General features: G+C 32.5%; 1 protein-coding gene across 5 annotated transcripts in view; it reads right to left on the reverse strand.

Annotated features, from left to right (window-relative positions):
* Positions 1-20,644, reverse strand: part of EPHA7 (EPH receptor A7) — a 186,872-nt gene that overhangs the window by 106,711 nt on the left and 59,517 nt on the right. For all 5 annotated transcript variants that reach the window (XM_050789732.1, XM_050789731.1, XM_050789730.1 and 2 more), the window contains exons 4-5: positions 18,843-18,998; positions 17,291-17,626 (exon numbers count right to left, since the gene is read on the reverse strand). In XM_050789732.1, coding sequence (XP_050645689.1) covers positions 17,291-17,626; positions 18,843-18,998 — 492 coding nt within the window. The remainder of the gene's footprint in view (positions 1-17,290; positions 17,627-18,842; positions 18,999-20,644) is intronic.

The following is a 20,644-nucleotide window of genomic DNA, read 5'->3' on the forward strand; positions in this document are numbered from 1 at the left end:
ATGTATTGCTTCACGTAATGCTGAGATTAACTAATAAGATAGAGAGATTGCATTACTTGCCCAAGGTCAAAAAACAACTTGTTCAACCTGGGACTCAAACATTTTGATTCTAAATCCAGTGCCCAATTTCTCTGATATGTCTTTTATGTCTATTTTTCTCTAGATGCATTATTACATAGAAACTGATTTTATTTTGATATAGAAAAAATAATCCACTGGGCTCGATGTATTTATTGATTATGTAAACAGACCAGGCAATACACATTTTTGGCATGTCAATATATTGAAAAAACATATGTCTACAGAATATATAAAAGAAAAGTAAAATAACTTTGGGGAATGTTTCTGGTTAACAAATCATTCCTAAATACTAAACCAAATCCTATTTATTTACTATACAATGTACAATTAATCTCTCCTTTATCTATATACGTTAGATTAATTATATTTGCCATATTTCGATTCAAAATGGTGTTACAGGGAACCATAACAATTACAACAATTACTGAGAAACATAAATTCTCATGATTCCTAGGTTCAAAAGGGAACTAAAGATAGGGACAGATGTTAATAAGCCATAAACTCTTTGTTTAGCTATATATGTCTGATTGTTAGGGAAAGTATATGTCAATACTATATAAACAAAACAATTTCTTTAAAAATGTAAAGTGTGAATTCATATATATTCATACAACAGAATATGTACATATCTAGTGTGCACGTGTATGTGTATATATGTGTATGTGCACATATAAACTTTACTACAGAATTCACAATAGTAAATCATTCAGTAATGAATCTTCCTGACCAATTTAAATTCTGATTTAAGCTACTATGTGGTTTGTAAACAATTATCATGAATGTATCTAATGAAAACATTGTTAAATTATCACATCTTCATTCTAGAAATATTATGGGTACAGGTTTAGAATACTTGATCTGAAAATTTAAAATCCAAAATGCTCCAAAGTTAAAAACAATTTTGAGCACTGACATGATGCTCAAAGGAAATGCTCACTAGATCATTTTGGATTTTGTACTTTTAGACTGGGAATGCTCAACCAGTAAGTATAATACAAATATTCCAAAACTTCAAAAAAAATTCAAAATCGGAAACAATTCTGGTCCCAAGCATTACAAATAACAGATACTCAACCTGTAGTAAAATGTTCCTATATATAATTGTAATTAAACTACTTTTTAACAATTGAAGATTTATTTCTAAATGACAAGGGAAACTAACACTTGGACAGAAAGTTCCATGTGGTTTTTACAAAGAAATGTTAAATGTTTTAGAAATCCATATTATATGTTACATTAAAATGTCTTCAATTATTTTTGTAAAAATCAAAAGGTCAAATGAAAGTTATTCATTAAGAGAAAAAAAAACCAAAGTTAGCTGTGTAAAGTTGGTTTTGATAGTGGAACACTTATAAATGCAATCACAATCTATGGCCTTGTGAAGATACAGGTAGCAGTTTGTGAGAGAACTCAGGGCAAGAAGCAGAGATTTATGGCCTTAACTGTATAGAAGTGACAGTGGAAACTGGAAAAGTACTCATCCTTTTTCCTAGTATCATCAGTCCAAATTTTCCAAAATTCTTGCTGTGCAAACATTATAACCTATTTAGTCTATTAAAGATTGGACTGCCTTCTCTTCTGCAAATCAGACAATCTACAGCTTAAAATAATGTCAGATATTTAGATCACTTTCAAACAGACAGCCAATCCATCTACTCTATATTTTAATTTGATTTTCAGAGAACCCCCAGGGTTTCTTGAAATATTCTCAGAGAATCAAAATAGTACATATACAGTAATCATAATTTCCAAATATACAAATCATAAAACATTTATGCATTTTTGCACAAGATCATAAAATAAGACTACAACAACAGAAAGGCAAATTTTATATTTCAAAATTACTTTGAGTGTGTTTATATGTGTGTGTGTATGTGTGTGTGTAAACTAAGTTGTTAGGATCACTGACCTTTGACATTAATCAGTGTCAGAAATTAAGAGATAAAAATTATGAAAATCAAGATAGGGAAATATAAAAAGTGAGGAATCTATTAATTCAGAATAAACGAAGTTGTAGAAAAGAGAGCATATAACTGAATTTAAAGTACAAGGCTTATCGTAAATGTTTCTAATTTTATCTAACCATCTTTAACCCCAACTCACTTCAATACATACAAACCTTAAATCCTGAACTAAACCAATATACTGAAGTTTAGGAGGTAGCTTTTGCAAACTTACACCAGCAAACTGATACAAATGTTAGCTACAGTTAATAATTCAGCACAGATCCTCTACATACAAAATGACATGCAGATTGGTTACACCCAGAAGTGAAAGGTGACTCAATTTTAATATCATTTTCATGATTACAATAATCTATAGGTTTCTTTGATTATGGAAGTATATTTGTGATGCCAAATATAATTTAATTTATTCACAATATCTAAGAGAAAAAAATTCATAGGCATACTTTCAAGATTTGGAAGGCCTCAGATCTCTTTCAGGGTCTGCCTGGTGAAAAAGGCCCAAGACCCATTCAAGCTCACATAATTCTGAAGGTCTGCCTGCCAGCAATAAAGGCCGAAATTGGATACTTGGTGAGATTAATTACCTAGATAGGGCTTGATAATGCAAGTCAAATGGGAATGTAATTAAAGTGCACCTTCCATGAAAATTATTCATTGCTGATGGATCAGGTGACAGATAAATCAAAAGGCATTTTTTTTTTAAAGCCTACAGGTTAACTTGAAGCAAGTCTTTCCTCTTTTTAAAACTCTGTAATTGCAGGTGTGGAATTCACTCTTGCTGTCCTATCCTCATCATGATACCATAAGACAAAAAAGTAGATTGTAACGTAATCTATTAGAAACAGAAGCCAATAGAAAAACTATTAGGACCATGGTTACAAACAAAAGGTCACCTAGACTGGAACCAGTTGGCTGGCAGCTTTCAGAAGAGAATATCACTCTATGCTCATACTATCACGGGGATTGTAACCGTAAAAAAAGACAAGTGATGAATTAATAAGTTGACTAGTCCCTAGGGTGCAATTCTTACAGATAAAGGCATGCTGGAATAATCAAATAGAGTTATAAATTAGATAAATAGAATGGCACAAGAAGTATTTTACATTGTAATTATTAAATAAAGTCTTCCTGGATGTGCTGTTAATTCTTTATTGCCAATACATTTGTTTACAGTGTAAGAACAATAAAAAATACTGTTTTATAAGGATGGCAGGGTAATTTTAGTTACCCAGAAGGATATTAAATCTAACTTCTATATTGAGTTATCTTATATATGTTTATCATGCATCTAAGCGAAGAAAGATGAAAAAATGTCCAGTTAAATGACAGTTATTAGAAACTATGGCTTTACATGTTATTCATTTGCCTACTCTAACTAATGAACACGTCTTTACTGATATGTGTAAAGAAAACACATACTGTCTGCAAGAACAAACTTTATGCTGAACAAGAAAATCGTGTCATCCAGCAGATGGCATATGAAATACACAAAAACATCAATTACTATTAGAAGAAATAATAATAACCTAAGCATAAAGGTTGAACACTTTTTGTTCTTTGGAAAATTTTGAATAATACTTATCTGCAACAGTTATTACAAACTCTCAAATAGTCATCTGACTTCTCCAAAACTTTATACTTTTTAGTTGAAACTTGAAAAACATCCAAAATTTGAACTCAAATTCCTTCAACAATCTATGTGTCCCAGGATCACATAAAAATACTTCAAATTAAAACATAATCAAATGTGTATAATCACTTACATGCAATTAAAAGGATAACTGCAGATGTTTTAACCTAGTTCTAAGAAAGAAATACTTCTAAGACTGTATTAAATAAAAAAAAATTACAAAGTAACTCGTTTTACACAGTGAAAACTCCAGAAATAAAACAAATTCAAAGTCAAACACATGATGTAGATTTTAGATATGTAAATTGGATACACAGGGTTTGTGTTTGAAGTGCTATAAATTTAAGTGTATAAAAATGTATCTGTCAGAAAATTATCTGTTTATAGTTCTTCATTCCTAAAGGTTATGAATTAAAATTGAAACAGGCATAGCAAACACCCAGTGCATTTTATCAGGAGACATTGCTTTCTGCGTTCCCTGCAGGTTCCAGTTAGTAACTTAATCCCAGCCAAACTATAAAGTAAACTGTTCATGATTTGTCAGATTAGCTGATGCTTGTCCAGAAAAATGCTCTGAAAAAAGAGTCACCAGGACACTATAATTAAGATCCATTCATCCATTTCATCCTTGGATTGAAGTAAATAATGAAACATCAAAGTAGGCGGGCAGCAGTCTAAAGGAGGTCAGCTGGCGTATTTTCAAACATAACACCAGTGTTTAATGCAGCAGGTGTACCAGAAGTCACTTACAAATTATATTAATATCCAACGTTTGTTGAAATAAGATAATGGCTTTCTGTTCTTTGTTTATATAATTTTCAAAGATAAAGGAAATGTGTCTAAAAATAAAAGATTTATCAGTATTAACAAATACTGCACATAGCAAAAATAAAATTTCCAAATTTGTAGGTGGTTATACTTTTTATATTGGCAAGTACATGATATGGAACATATAATTTAAAATCTACTGGAGAAAGAAGAAAATATATATGTTTATTTATTTATCTATCTATCACCTATCATCTATCTATCATAGCACAGTCTCTGTATTAGATGTGTATAAACAGTCATTTGATTTTATAGCATTTAATATTAATGATACTATATTAGAAGAGAGATAGTTATAAACGCATAGTTTATCTTTGTAGAATTAACATCTTTCCTTTTATGACCTTTATTTCTGAGATTATCAGGTTCTCAACAATGAAATTTATGTGAGGCTATATTTGGGTTCTTGGTGATGTCAGGGATGTGAGAAAATAGGATGAGATGTCAAAACAAGGAGAAAACAAGGTTATGATAATGTATTAGAAACTAACAAAGGCAGTACTTTTTTCCAAATGTAATTCAGACTCATTCTTCTGTCTTAAAGTCTTTACCAGTCTGATAAATGTTGTATGAAATCAGCATAAAGTAATCTATTACAATTAAATTCAGCCATCATTGAGCTGAATACTCTACTACGTATGCCATAGTGTCAGGCTTTGCTTTAGACCATGGTAAAAATATCATTATGATATTTTTCTACCTCAAGTTATCAGCAAAAACTGCTTCTCATGGTTCCAAATTTTCAAATCCAGTAGACTTTTTTGTGTCTTCATTCTATTGACCTCCTGTGACACTTGATTCTATGATCAACTTAATGAGAAAATGTCCCTTCCTTTGGTAATTGTGACAGCCCTCTTATTCAACTGGCTTGGCCACCCCTCTTTGGTCTTTGTCATGTGCTTCTGAGATTCTTCCAATTCTTATTTGTTTTCTCAAAACTTTTTGTCACACTTTTAAATTATAGCTCCACTCCTCTTCCGAGGAAAGGCCACTCATTAACTCACCATTTATAGGCATAAGGTTCCTAAATCTATAAGATTTAAGCCCTACCACCATTCTAATGCCCCATTCTCTTAGGAATATACATGTACTCATAAAATATATGAGGTTAAAGAACATATATTTATTATTATCTATACATGTCTATACACATAAATACATCAGCTCACAGTGGTATAGTCTGACGTAACTAGAGTTAAGGGTGTTGAGTTTAAGAATATTAGCAGTATTTGAATAATGCAATAGTGATATGGCTTAACCAGTTTTGTTTTTATCATCATATACAATTTCCATTATGAATGCTATGCTCAGACAACATTCTGCATCTTCCTATATGCTGAAGTTAATGACAAAATATTAAAAATTAAGGCACTATCTGATGTCAACATGCTTTGGATAATTAAGAACTGCATGCTTTAAAGCTATGCTAATTGTTTTTCACAAATCTTCCTCTGTAATCTTTGTGTCTTAAACAAAGCAAGTAGCTACACGTCTGTATGTACATCTCTGCCACGTATTTTGTCACAGAACATACATCATCTGCTCTGCCTTGTCCCTGACTAAATTTGTTAGGTTGTAGCAATTATCTCTCGCTTTGTGATTGACCTATTTGTAAATTAAGTGCAGGAAATTTGGGTAATTTTTTTCCCAGAGTTCTTACCTCTTAATTGATCCTTACTCATTGCTTACACTAGTACAAAGGGAACCAAAGTCATAAAAACAGTTAAAATTCAAACACGTAACAATCATGCTTCAGCAGTTGAAATTGACAGATCTGAAAAACAAGATCTTGATAGTGTTCTCTCCTTTACCCTATTACTTGGATCAGTTGGTTAAAACTGTTAATGATTCTTGTGGATCAATGCCTTTTCCTTGTAACTCTAATTTACTGCATTGGTGGATTAGTACAGATTTTTTTTGGATGGCTCTGCATCATTCCACCAGATTGCTTGTCTGGATCAAATTTGCTTCAATTCATCACCAACGAAGCAAGGGATAAAATAATCAACATTTACTCCCTCTGAACACTTGTACTGAAAACAGAACAACAACTAAATGCCTGTCCAAATTTAAAGACAATCTCCTATCTTTCACCTATATTTAATAGCTTTCAAGGCTATGTCCCTTAGCTGATCCAGGGCTGAAAACTGTGTATATGATTGACAGTGGCAGTGCATAGGAATTAGGACTGGGGGAAAACCTAAACAGTACTTAAAATTAATGGACCCATGTTTTTACTACTGTCGTCATCATTATTACCAATTCATATTATGTGTCTTTGTCTTTACATGAATAATGTATGAAATTACTATCAATTGGCTTTTCATTCTGTGAAATACATCTTATTGATTTCTTTCTCTTAAATGAAATTTTTCTGAAACTGTATCTGTCTCCACAATGCTACCGCTTCAATAACACTTAGAGAAATGGGCAGGATAGCTAGCTACATAAAAACTAACACACAAATCATAGAACAAAACCTGTTTGTACAATAGAATCAAGCAAATCAGGTAACTGGTTTCAGTCAAGGAAATATTAACCAAAAACACTTCTTTAGTCAATGTATATTGGAAACCTATTACAAATGTGTTAGTTTGTATTCTTGTCATGGTATTACTATAATATAACATATTCATTATTTTATGATTTATAATTGTTTAGTACCTCCAGAAAAAGAGATTGAATTCAATATATATTTACCTAAGGTTATGCCCTGAAAAACTTTGCATATGTTATTTAAGTCTCTCCTGTTAACTTGCTTTTTGTATTTTTCCCCTAAAAGTAAAGAGCATGTGGTCCAGTTAGTCACATTTTACTTAAAACAGATTTTCTATATATCACTTGAACAAACTTCTTTACTCTAAAGGTAAAGTGGCTATTTATTTGTAAATATTATTTTAGTAGATGAATATTCAGCTTACTTACAATGTCTACCCCATAAACTCACAGTTGCAAAATAAAGGATCTTCTATTAAGGGCAATACATGTAATAAGAATTACCCTATATAATTCCATCATTGTGGAATATTCCATGATAATGATCCTAATGGGAAGTCATATTTTTTGAAGAGGATGCTTAAATTTAGCAAATTACAAATTTATATCTCCAAAATAAAGAGCTATAAACACTTTCTCCTACGATAATCGTGAAATGATACTGACTTCTTAATCATGTAGAAATTGTTAGGTTAAAATTGCCAAGAATTTGACAAACTTACCCAAGCTTCAAAACTAAGGAACAAAATTTATAATAAATTTTATATTGGGTGTTCTGTTACCATCAATGTATCACCTTCTAAAATTTATTAGATGATTAACTGGCTCTGTTAAAAAATAAAAACCTGACTTGGACGTTGAAAAGAAAACATTATTACTGGTCATTTTCTGGTACTTACAAAGGTACTGTACTAAACAAGTTTTGTGTTTTTTTGAGGGGAAAAATCATAGAAATGTATAAAATTTCTACAACTGTCATTTCTTGCCCCATAAATAAAATTTTACATACCTTAGCTGTCCTCACGCATATGGAGAATACAGACTTTTCTTTAAAATAATTGGATGGAATTAAATTACCTCAGGGATGAGTATTAGTCTGCATTCGTTGCTATAAGAAAATACCACAGACTGAGGGGCTTAAGCGGAAATTTGTTTTCTCACAGTTCTGAGGATTAGAAGTCCCAAATCAGGTCCAACAGATTTCAGTTTCTGCTGAAGCCTCTCTTTCTGGCTTGTGGATGACCATCTTCTTTTTATGTGCTCACATGGCCTTTCTCAGTGTGTATGGAGGAGAGTATAGAGTCACACTGGGGGTTAGGGCTTCAGCATAGGAATTTTGGGAGGACACAATTCCATCACAGCAGTAGAATAACTAGTTATTGTCAAAAATGAACTACTGCTTCCCAAGTATGTAAGCATCATTTACAAAGTAGCACTTCCAAGACCAAAGAATTTAAGAAAAGATAAAGAAGCATTAAATATGAAATATGAGAAGTAACTTAAAACACCCTATACTAGGATTTTTTCAACTGTCTACTAAGAGCATGTCCATTCAACAGTATGCAGATCAACTTGTCATCATAATGTCAACATAAGCCTATTTCATTACAAATATTAACGATATCAGAAAAGGACAGATTTGACAACTCAGAAAGATACTGGGACTGGAGATCAGGGAGTTGACGTGGCAGGGTTAAAGTGTGGGGATGAGAACACAGGTTACTTAGAGGCGTTTCCTTACGTATGTTTTAATTGAGAATAGTCATGGCACAGTGATGTGCTGTAGCCTTAAAGCTGTCACAAAACCAAAAAAAAATACAAAAATATCAAAACCTAAGTATACCAAACTATAAAAAATATTAAAATAATGTATGAAAAGCTGATATTATTTTCCTAGGTAATAATGAAAGCATTTTAATCCTGATCTCTGTGCTTCTACATATTCAATGTTACATAAAAGATATAAATTAATTATATTTTCAACAAGCTTTCAAAATATGAAGCATTACAAAAGTTTTCAAAGTTAAGGTTTATTTGTATCTTTATTATTTTACAAGAAGGTTAAGCTTTTGTTTAAAATTTCTGCTTAAATACTACATTATGGCTGTAAACAGTTTAAGATTTTAAATATATTTACAGTTTTAGGACCAAGTTGCAAAATGACTATACTTGAAATTATTAACTTATGTACTCATTGCATAATTTAAATAACATTATATCATTTGAATTAAATTACTGTCTTCTTTAACAACCTAGTCTAAGAAATTTTCTTTCCATATTATGGTATACAAAGAATTTATATATTCAGCCAACAAATATTTATTAACCATCTACCCTGGCCCAATATGTTGATGGGGTTAGAGAGTATGATCAAAAGTACCACCATTTTCTTATAACATGAAGCCTAAGAGGAAAGATAAACTTTTCACAACTAACATGTGAAGAATGTTACAAATATATGATGCAAATAGTATAAGACCATATCACAGAAACATGTAATTTTCTCTTAAACTTACATTATAAATTCAGAATGTGAAGATACTGTGCAAACATATGGGCCTTTACATGGAATCAACATATTTTATACTAAGCACTACATAAATCCTGGTTATTAGTATTAATGTCAACATGGTAGTATGTTACCTAATTAAAATTTTATTAAAATAGTATCTAAAATATCATCCTTTTTGTATGTTTTAATAACTTACAACCACTAAATAAAAATGTAAATATATCTATATATGTTTTCATATTTATGTCACAAAAATACTTAAATATTAAATAAATTTCACTAACAGTCTAAAGTTACTCCTTGTTTAAGCAAAGCATATGAATTACTAAAATGTCGTGCCCTGCAGCATGAATTAGAATGACTAAATCCTGCACTTTCGGATACCTCTCAGGTTTATAAAATGTCTAAATATAACAGAAACACATATTTTGAACAGTTTACTGTTAAAGGAAATTTATTCGATTGATTTTCTGCTGCAGGTGGCATAGGTGCGCATATGAATGTACGTTTTAATAACAATAACACTATCTCTACAAAATGGTTTCTGTTTTTTTGCATTTATGTATTTTTAACCTAGTGATAAAACAATTATGTCTTGTTTCACCCTGTGGAGAATGCTGTGTTTAATATTACTTTATATAATCAGTAAATGTTGTAAAATAAGAAAATATATTTTCTCAATATCATGTTCCTTTAAAATATAAATCAATCTTATACATTCCTAACAAGCATAAAAATATACAAATTTAATGGAATTGATTTACTTATTTAAAGACATATAACTTGATGTGTGTCCATTAAATCATTGAAAGGAGACGATCTACACTAATTTATGAGAAAACAGTCACAATTGAGTCACAATAATTCATGTGAGTGAAGCTATTTCTGACAAATACAGAAAATGATTGTTGGTTTTGTCTTTTTTGGGAATAATTTTGCTTATGTATAATGTTATATCACATGACTCAGATTATATTTCATCTGGTACATTATATAAACATTACAAATCAAAGTAAAGGGAATACTGAAGCAAATCTTTATTTTGACTGAGCAATTAGATCTGGGCATTGAAAAACACAGGAAAGTCAGTCAATTTAAAATATGCAGGGCTATTTTTAAAGTTTCTTGAAGAAGGATAATAAAACAGCAATGAGAAGGCAAATGCTATATTTAGCAATGCTATCCCACAAAGATTACATTTGTTAATATTCTCAGGAAATAACACTTCTTAGTAGGTCTCCTTTTCACTTAACAGCTCTTATCACTGGCCATTAAACCAATCTGCAAATTCTCGTGTAATGGATTATGGAGCTACATTTTTAAAGATAGCACCCTATGATAAGACTGCATAAACACTTAATAATTTTGAGGTAAGAAGTGTATTTGATTGCAATCATTTGGGTCATCACTATATCATTTACTGTGCAACCTTTGTAAAGTCATTTGAACTCTCGAAATTTTACTTTTAAAATGATAACAGTTCTTGTCTTAACAACTCCACAAATTTAGTTCAAATTTTAGTACAGTCTGTGTGCGTGTCATATAAATCATTTATCCAAACACAACGAAACTGATGATGGGGAAAGAATATAGTTCTGTTTGAGAGATTCTAAAGAGACCTTTGAAGATAATGAAGATGTCTCCACACCATAATGGCAGATTCTTTGACGCTTTCTTATGTTTTCGGAAACTGTATTTTTTGTATGTTTTTTCCACAGTAATTAGGCAGGATTTTTTTTAAACAAACTACTATATGTACTACGTGAAATGTACTGTGGAAGATCACAAAAGTTTAAGTTAAACCAGGGTCAATCATGTTACTTGCCTGTTCAAAAACACTCAAGTTTCCCTCCTGTCTATCAGAAAAGATTATTTTCCTAAAAATAAAAATTCCCCAGTAATCTTTCCCACAAATCTTTGTTCATCCAGTTCATATCATTATTCCATAATCACACTCTGAATGCTGCCCCTCTGATTCTTTTGCATAATTTAACTCTCTAGAATGGATGTTGTAATGGGCTGCCCACATTTTCCTTACAAAAGGACTAAAGAAATTATTTGCCAAGCTGCCGAGATATTTGCCAGAAAACGGGCCTCAGTTCCCTGCCTCACTTAGAATTTCCTTTCTGAAAACACCTTGCTCCTTCCTAGGAAAAACTGCAACCAATGTCTGGACAACATAGACGTATAAAACTGTCACCTAGGGACAGCCTGAGGGTTCATTACAGGTAGAGGACTCCCCATGGAGTTGGCTGAGGATTCCAATGAGACCCCATCACAGCTCAGCCCTGCTCTGCTCGGCCCTGCTTGCTTCCCTTCTTTCTGATGGTATTGATCCCAAACATTTTTCCTAATAAAAGTTGTATATGCTAATCTCTATATAAGTATTTGCTTCAGCCTGGGGAGCCCAACTTGAGAAACTATCCCTAACTTATTTCAGGAGGTTTCAGTTTTCATCCCAATTCCTTCCCGATGCTTTCCAGAGCATTATAATAGTTATCACTCTCATTAAAAACTGTAGTACATGTACACTATCACTCAGCTATTAATAGTGTGCAGTGAATAGTGTAGCATAGTGATAAGTTTGTACTGTATACTGAGTTATTACTTTGTTTATTTAGTTATGAATATATGAGGAGCTCTGAGAGGTCTTATATTCCAAATCTCTCAGTTGCCTATGGGGACGATATGAGGCCAAAAAAGATAGGTGACTCAACTTTGACACTCTTTTCATGCACATTTTACATTACATTTCAAAAAGTACCAGGAACATAGTAAGTATTCAATAAATAGTAATTTTAAAATTATTGCTCTTATTATTGTAATTGTTTCAGTATGGTAACACACCTTTTTATTGTAATAAACGTACCTGGAATTAAGCTATTAGCTCAATTTTTACAATATGTCGAGTCAGATAGTGTACCACCTGAGGAGTAAATTCTAGTATAAAGAGGTGAAGTAACTTGTCTAAAATTATGTAATTATGTCATTTAATATCAAATAATATGTCTTTTCTATTAATGCCTTAATGGTTTCACTCTTGTATAATGATTTAATTTTTCTAGTTTTCACATTGGCCTTAATTCCACAACACTTTTTGTACAGCTAGTATGCAGAAGACACTGTATTTGATGGTGGTGACACAGATAAACATGACACAGTTACTGACTTGAAGGATAATTGCTAAGTCATCTATGTCCCTTTGAGGAGAGACCACATATTATAATTGCTTAAATAATCCCAGAGTGAATGAAGTGTTAAAGAAAGAAACAGCATTTTTTGAGTGATCTGTTTTTATTAACTTTCATACTTCTGCATACTATTTCTGTGCTACCATAACTTAGTTTCAGGAAGGAAGATAGTGGCAATTACCATGTTCTGATTAGAGAAAAGGGGTAGTATTCTTCTGGGCCTAGAATAGGATTTACTTTTATACTCTTACTTTTATATCTGGCAAAAGCACATCCATTCTGACACTCTAGATTGACTGACTCATTTATGTAAGGGCTTTTGTTTGTTCTCTGAATGAATCATTCTTTCTCCAGAGTTTTTGTATTTTGTTCTCAATGTTGTTCTACAACATTATAATAAAGTGTTGTATTGTTAGATATTTAAGAAAAGAACCATTTCTTACCTTCTTATTCTTAGCATCCCCCATAGTGCTTGTCATGCACTAGGTACTTAGTCTAGTTGGCCAAACTAATATTAAAAAGCAGCACTTAAATAGTGCTTAAGAATGGAAAACTATGGAATACTATGCAGCCACAAAAAAGAACAAGATCATGTCCTTAGCAGTGACATGGATGGAGTGGGTGGCCATTATCCTTAGCAAACTAACACGGGAAGAGAAAACCAAATACCACATGTTCTCGCTTATAAGTGGGAGCTAAATGATGAGAAAACAGGGACACACAGAAAGGAACAACACACACTGGGGCCTCCTGGGGGGTGGAAGGTGGCTGGAGGGAGAGAATTAGGAAAAATAATGAATGGGCAGTAAGCTTAACACCTGGGTGATGAAATAATCTATACAACAGATTCCCGTAACACAAGTTTACCTATGTAAGAAACCTGGACTTGTACCACTGAACTTAACATAAAAGGTTAAAAAAAGGCATTTTTTAAAGAGAACATTAAAATATAAGGAAGAATAAGGGTCATAATGTCGTAAATTAAATACATATGTTTTTCCCCTACTTCTATATTTTAAAAAATATCTCCATTGTATGTAACTTGATCTTTGTGACTTCAGCCTTAATAGGTCAATATAATTACTAACAAAACGACAAGAACAAAATTGTATGGTTCAGCCAGTTTGTGTATGGATGTTCATGATAAGTAAGTATAAAACTTATATAAATATGAATATTAAAATTTCATGCTTTTTCAATACAAGTCTATCTTAAAGGTAAAATCATCGGTTCACACAAGAACCTCAATCATAAGCTAATTGATAACTACATAAGTCATATTTTTTACAGGCCAAACAAAATTAATTTCTCCTTCTTCCAACGTTATAATACGTTAGCTGCCAATTCTGCACTCATATTATTTTCCCTCATGTTTCTCCAGATAAAGAAATTGGTGCATTTTGCCTTGACAGGTTCCCAGAGAGTCACATAAAAAGAGGACTAATTGGCATTCATTTTGCTATTCACTGCATTAGCATTTTTATGGCAATGTATGAGCTTAGTTTTCTTTAATATCATCTCACTTAACACGATAATACAGGGAGGTAGATATTATTTTATCCCGATTTTTTCTTTTTCATGCAGAGCTTTAGTGATCGACCCAAAATGTATATACCTCCTAGTGGCATACTAGAAACTAGAGCTCAGGGCCCTTAATACCAATGGGCCTATTCTTCTCGTAAGCAAAAGATGTTCAATACACTTCTACTCACACAAACACTGGTATAGGGTCTTGTGCTCCAAACTCAAAACTTAACAGAAAAGGAATTACGAAGTACACACACTATCTTTAAAGCACTGGCTGATTATTTGTTATTCTGACTCTCTAAGCTTTCCCAGAAACATGAAATTCTCTTAATAAACTCTTTTATGCTAGGCATCAGTGGATTGCTGAGGAGAAAGATAACCAACCAGAAATACAGACTTAAATTCATTGTTGAAGTGATTTCAGCATAAACTGGGTTGGAAAGGATGCTATTTGTTTAATGGAGAATGATAATTTCAAGGGTTTTACAGGGTTCCTTGGATAGTTTTGAACTCGGACCAAGTTTCAAATCACCCCCCTTTAGGAAGAACAAAAATATGGTAATGGAGGGAACTGAGTATACTCATGCAAAAGAACAATAATCACCAACACATTCCAAATTTCCTCTGTTAGAAAAAGCTAACTGTAAATTCATGAGTTTTAGCATTTGAGATGTAGTCAGACAAGGCAATCATGAATTAGTATTTTAATATAAAAGTGCAAACCTATTTTTTTAACCTTTATGTTTATGTTATTTAATAAACTTATAGGTATTGTTTTTATCATTTTTTCTTTTTATTGAGGTATAATTTAAATACCATAAAATGTACTCATTTTAATATATGATTAAGTATTTTAGTACATTTACAGGGTTGTATAACCATCACAATATATCAATATATTTATTGTATATTTAAATCAACCTCATCCACAAATAAAGCAAAACAAAACAAAACAAAACAAAAAAAACCCTCCAGCCAACCTAGTTTGTTCTTAACCAGAAGGGAATCAATATCCAAAGCCATTTTACACAACATCTGTGAAATATTTGATTCCAGAAATTTACAGAAATTTGATAATATATTTAGCCTGTATAGTATTAACTTAAGAAATCAAACAATAGACATTTTAGGAACATGAAAAGACATCCCCAAAGTGGCCAATTTGGCAAACACTATTTCTGGTATCAGTTCAGCATCTCCTGGTTATATTCAGAAATAAAAATGTCACTTCTTGATATTAGCAGGAATAAAAGAATGTCATTCTAACTTAGTAGAGCTAAGTTTCTATTAATGCTTCCAAAAGATAGCTCTTATGTCAAAAATCATAAACCTAAAACGTTTCAAATCCACTCACTGCAAAGTTATGAGACAAAGTTATATATAAAACAACACAAGTGGAACTATCTAATGAAAACAGCATTTAAAAAAAATAGTATAAACATTGCTAATAAAAGAGGTAAGTCCAAAATAAAATAGGGAAGTCCAGGTAATTAGCTAAATCAGTTACTTTTTGTCTAATTATCAAATATTTACATTTCTATGTTTTATCCTCCGATATCTGCTCTTAAATAGGAGATCTGATTGAAACAGCCTTTGAAATAAGCATCAGAATGAAACCTTTAGAATAAAAACCTACTAATCTGTTCAAAATGGTAAGCCTGAGATCATCTACATAGTTTTCATTATGTAGATATAATTTAAATAGGTAACAGTTGGTTAAAATTGGCATGGAAATGAAGAATAGTCTGTGAATATAGACTAAAATGAATAATAGATTATTATCCCAGGAATTTGGGATAATACTGGTTGCTTTTAGACAGCCAGCCAAAGACCAAGAGGACCTTGTTATTAGCTTATTACATTGTTCACACAACACACTACTCTAGTGAAGGCCCGATTTTAATATTGCTGATAACATAGCACTTTGTTGCATTTTCTACATAGCATCTATCTTCAGCAATAAGAATTTTTCAAAAGACTGAGAAAGCCCCTAATTTCTGAGATTTTCTTCAGCAGTAAGATTTTTCTGAAGGTTTGGAACGTCTCCAATTTGTATTTTCCAAAACATACCTAACACAACAAGGAATAACTTAAGGCGGGCATTTCAAGTGCCAGTAAGAAAATAAGTGAAGACTGCGTTTAGGCTAAGCTACAAGTTCACAATTATCATGGTTATTCCATTTCTTCTGAAATCCTCATGAAATCTGCCATTTATTCTAATATAAAAATGGAAATTAATATGATCACAAATCTACTGATGAACTTAAAATTCCCTCATGCATATTAAAATGCAGACTTGTCATATATTACAAAGATCATAGTCTATGTAGTAAAAAATTGGGTAACATTATGTGAGACAATGAAGCCAACTCTTTCATTATTCCTAATTATCATGTAGTTTGTGATCATGAGCATACCAAACAAAAAGGTAAAAGTGTGAATATATCCTTTACTTCATTTTGACCAACATTTTCACTCCCCTCCTCTAGATCTTTCAGTAAAGTTATTTGTTTTATAGCAGTCTTAAGGGTTTACAATTTTATCTCTCTCTCTTTTTTTTTTTTTTTTTTCGGAGAAAGAGTCTTGCTCTGTCACCCAGGCTGGAGTGCAGTGATCTCGGCTCACTGCAACTTCTACCTCCCAGGTTCAAGTGATTCTCCTGCCTCAGCCTCTCAAGTAGCTGGGATTACAGGCATGTGTCACCATGCCTGGCTAATTTTTGTATTTTCAGCAGAGATGGGGTTTCTTGTTGCCCAGGCTGGTCTCGAACTGCTGACCTCGTGATCTGCCCGCCTCGGCCTCCCCAAATGCTGGGAGTACAGGTGTGAGGTACTGCGCCCGGCCAATTTTATCTCCTTTTATTTCTCCTGCCAGATCTCTGAAGATGTTAATGAGTACACTAATGGTATAACAAGCAACAGGAAAAGTTAAAGCTGAAAATAATCAACAAGCTGGAAGAATCAAGCTCTGTGTAGAGAAACTAACTAAATATTCAAGCAAGACATCTCATTTAGGTAGTCACATTATTCCATTCAGTGAAGATAAGCACAAAACATACCTGCTTGACCAGTGGTGATACTGACAGCCGCAAAGAGCCTCTGGGATCGGCTTAAGTCAGAAACTCCATTTACAGCTTCAACTTCAAAAGTATAATTAGCATGGGCTAGCAGGTCCATGACAGTGACATAGTTATCCTCTAATCCAGTCTGCTGGGGCATGTATCCAATGTTACTCCCACACGGAACACATTCGCCTTGCTCCCAACTGCACCGCTTACACAATATTCTGTAGGTCACATCGTTTCTTCCTCCATTGTCTGCAGGAGGACTCCATTCCAAACTTACTGTGGTTTGGTTGATGTTGAAAATGAGGTTCTGTGGTGCAGATGGAGGCCCTTGGGAAACCAAGAATAAATAAATAAGCAAAAACAGAAAAAAAAAAAAAAAAACATGCAAACAAAAAGAACAAAAGGATCCGTGCAGGGCATTAAGCTTAGTGGCTCAATTACTGAAGAGAAAACGAGTTGAAATGCTTTCTTTCACATAAACATTTCATTACCTTTACTAGAGAAGCTGTATAAAAGCCTCCTTGAATTCACTTGGCAAGAGGTTTTATTTATTTTCCTTTTACTATGTCAAAATGAAAACAGGATAACAACTGTCTTTGTACTTTTGCCACAGTCTTTAGCTATTTTTCTTCCAAGCAATTAAAACAGTACAGTTAATACACCTAAAAAAACAGCTGTGCAGTAGTTTAAAAATAGTTCTCCTTTTAACCATATAACGGGGAATACATTTATTCATTTTAATGTACTCAAGAATGATTTATACCAATGGCTGAGATTGGCTTTGGATTTGGGTCTCTCAAACATTCACTAATTGAAGAACCAAGATGTGAAGTTTGCTCTATTTAGTGAGATCTGCTGTATTTAGTAATGGAATTTTAATTCTGAAGCCATTACTTTTTGGTAACATTTAATATTCATGCAAGACCCTAGTAACTTATTTATTTATTTTTTTTAAGACGGGGTTTCATTCTTATTGTCCAGGCTGGAGTGTAGTGGCACAATCTCGACTCATTGCAACCTCCGCCTCCCAGGTTCAAGTGATTCTCCTGCTTCAGCCTTCTGAGTAGCTGGGATTACAGGTGGGCGCCACCACACCCAGCTAATTTTTGCATTTTTGGTAGAGACAGGGTTTCACTATGTTGGCCAGGCTGGTCTCGAACTCCTGACCTCAGGTGATTGTGATCCACCCGCCTTGGCCTCCCAAAGTGCTGGGATTACAGGCATCAGCCACTGTGCCTGGCTGACCCTAATAACTTTTAATTTTACTTATGATTCTTATGAGATACATGTGAAAAATGTTATTAAAATGCATCTTAATTTTGCAGACATGGAAATAACACCAAAGTTGATGTAAGATATATTTATATTACTTAACCTGCTTATGAAAAAATATTTTCTTATGTTAATATTTTAAAATAATTTTAATATTTAAGTATAATTAAGAAGGTATCACAAATTCAGTATCTGTTTCATTGATGTCACAACAGTACAAATGAGTGGAAGGGATTGGAAAGTCCTTCTTTACTTTCATAGTACAACTCACTTGTGCATGCAACGTACGGTGGGTCAGATGGAGCCCTGTAATACCCATCTTCACATTCACATCTGGAGGAGCCTTCTTTATCAGAAAAACTGTGAGTTGGACAACGAGAGCACTGAAGATCTTGAGAGGAAGACTTGTAGAACCCACGGCCACAGGCTGGGTATGCAAAAGAAAGCAAAAATGGAGACATGAGAGCAAATCGATCTTTAAAGAAAAATTGTATTACTTAGCAAGGAATCAAATATTAAATTTGATGTACGAAAAACAAGCTCTTTATGATAAAATATTCATTTTAGGGTATTTCAGTAGCCAAATGTTATGATAGTTCATTATAAAACAAAATAATAGAAACAAAATGATACAGCAAACTTGCACCTGCAGTTGGCATCAGGCCAAAGTCTACAGCAGAAAACTGAATACAGGCATAATTTATTTAGACAAAACCTTAGAACATTTAATTCTGATATATAATTCAAATTTAACTTTGATTTCAACATAATTAAGTTGTTTGTTGGTCTGCATTAGAACACTCCAAGTTATGTTTTCTTAATATAATATAGCTTTAAACTAACTTTTGACATGTTGATTTGGTTCATGTTGAAAAATATTAATGTAACTTTAATTACCAGACTAGAAATAATAACTATGTAAAATTTTTCACCTGAAAAATGATAGAACTATATTTCCCCAAATTTTCAGGAAACTCCAAGATATAATTTCAACCAATTTAAGTTATAAGGCAGGTTGGTTTCCACTAAGTGAACTTCTTTGTTACTAAAAATAATGAAATCCTATGAATAGGAGATGGCTGCACCACCAGAAACAAGGGGAAAGCCATCAACGGCAAGTAGATTATGGCCCTGTTTGTCCTCTGCTGAGAGAGGGTTAGGGTGCAATCACACTAACACAGCAACTGTTCTCAGCAATGAACAGAGATGGACAGAGAGCATTTCTGCCACCTCCTAATGAAGTTGCTCTTATTCATTTAGATTCTGTAATTAAATCCAGTAACAGTGTACCATTTAATATCACTGGACATTTCATACATTTATATTTATCTTCAATGAAAATTTAGCAAGTAATTTTTTCATTATTTCAATAATTTTTATTAATATATTATATATTGAAGAAATTCCATCTATTCTTCATATTTACTAAATTATAGTAACCTTCATATTTAGCAAAAAGAAAATTATATCTATGAACAAAAGCTAGGGAAAATTTAACATAAATAAAAATTTAGCATTTAATTTATTGGCTGAAAGTTTGTTTAATATTCTCTACTTGGGTATTGTGCAGAAAATTAACTACATTTTTCACTCTGGGGGACATGGAAAGCAGGAATAATCCTAATGTACTGAGATGTCATAGTTTCCAGAAAACGGTTGAGTCATCCCTTAACTTCTGTTCAAATGCTGAATTTTATTGCACAATTTCGATATATTTGGGAGCTCAAAATAATTTAGGGGGCATTAAGAAAGTAGATTTACATTAACAAGACAGATATTTTATATAATTTAAAGACTCAATTTAAAGATATGTTGTGAATATAGATCCATTGATCAACAGATAAAGATAGATATATAGATATATATATATATAGATAGATAGATTGATTGATAGATTTATACAGGGCTAAAACCATCTCATTGTAAATTTATGACCCACTATTGCCCTCAGAAGCCAGTTGACTATGTTGTCTTTAGTTGGCTTCTCAATTAATACAACAGGAAAGCAGTTACAAAAAACATTAGGCAAAGAAGCATAATGCATCTTCACTTGCTCACTTGCTTTCAATAGCA

Source organism: Macaca thibetana, chromosome 4 (assembly GCF_024542745.1).
Source record: "Macaca thibetana thibetana isolate TM-01 chromosome 4, ASM2454274v1, whole genome shotgun sequence".
NCBI classification, from domain to species: Eukaryota; Metazoa; Chordata; class Mammalia; order Primates; family Cercopithecidae; genus Macaca; species Macaca thibetana.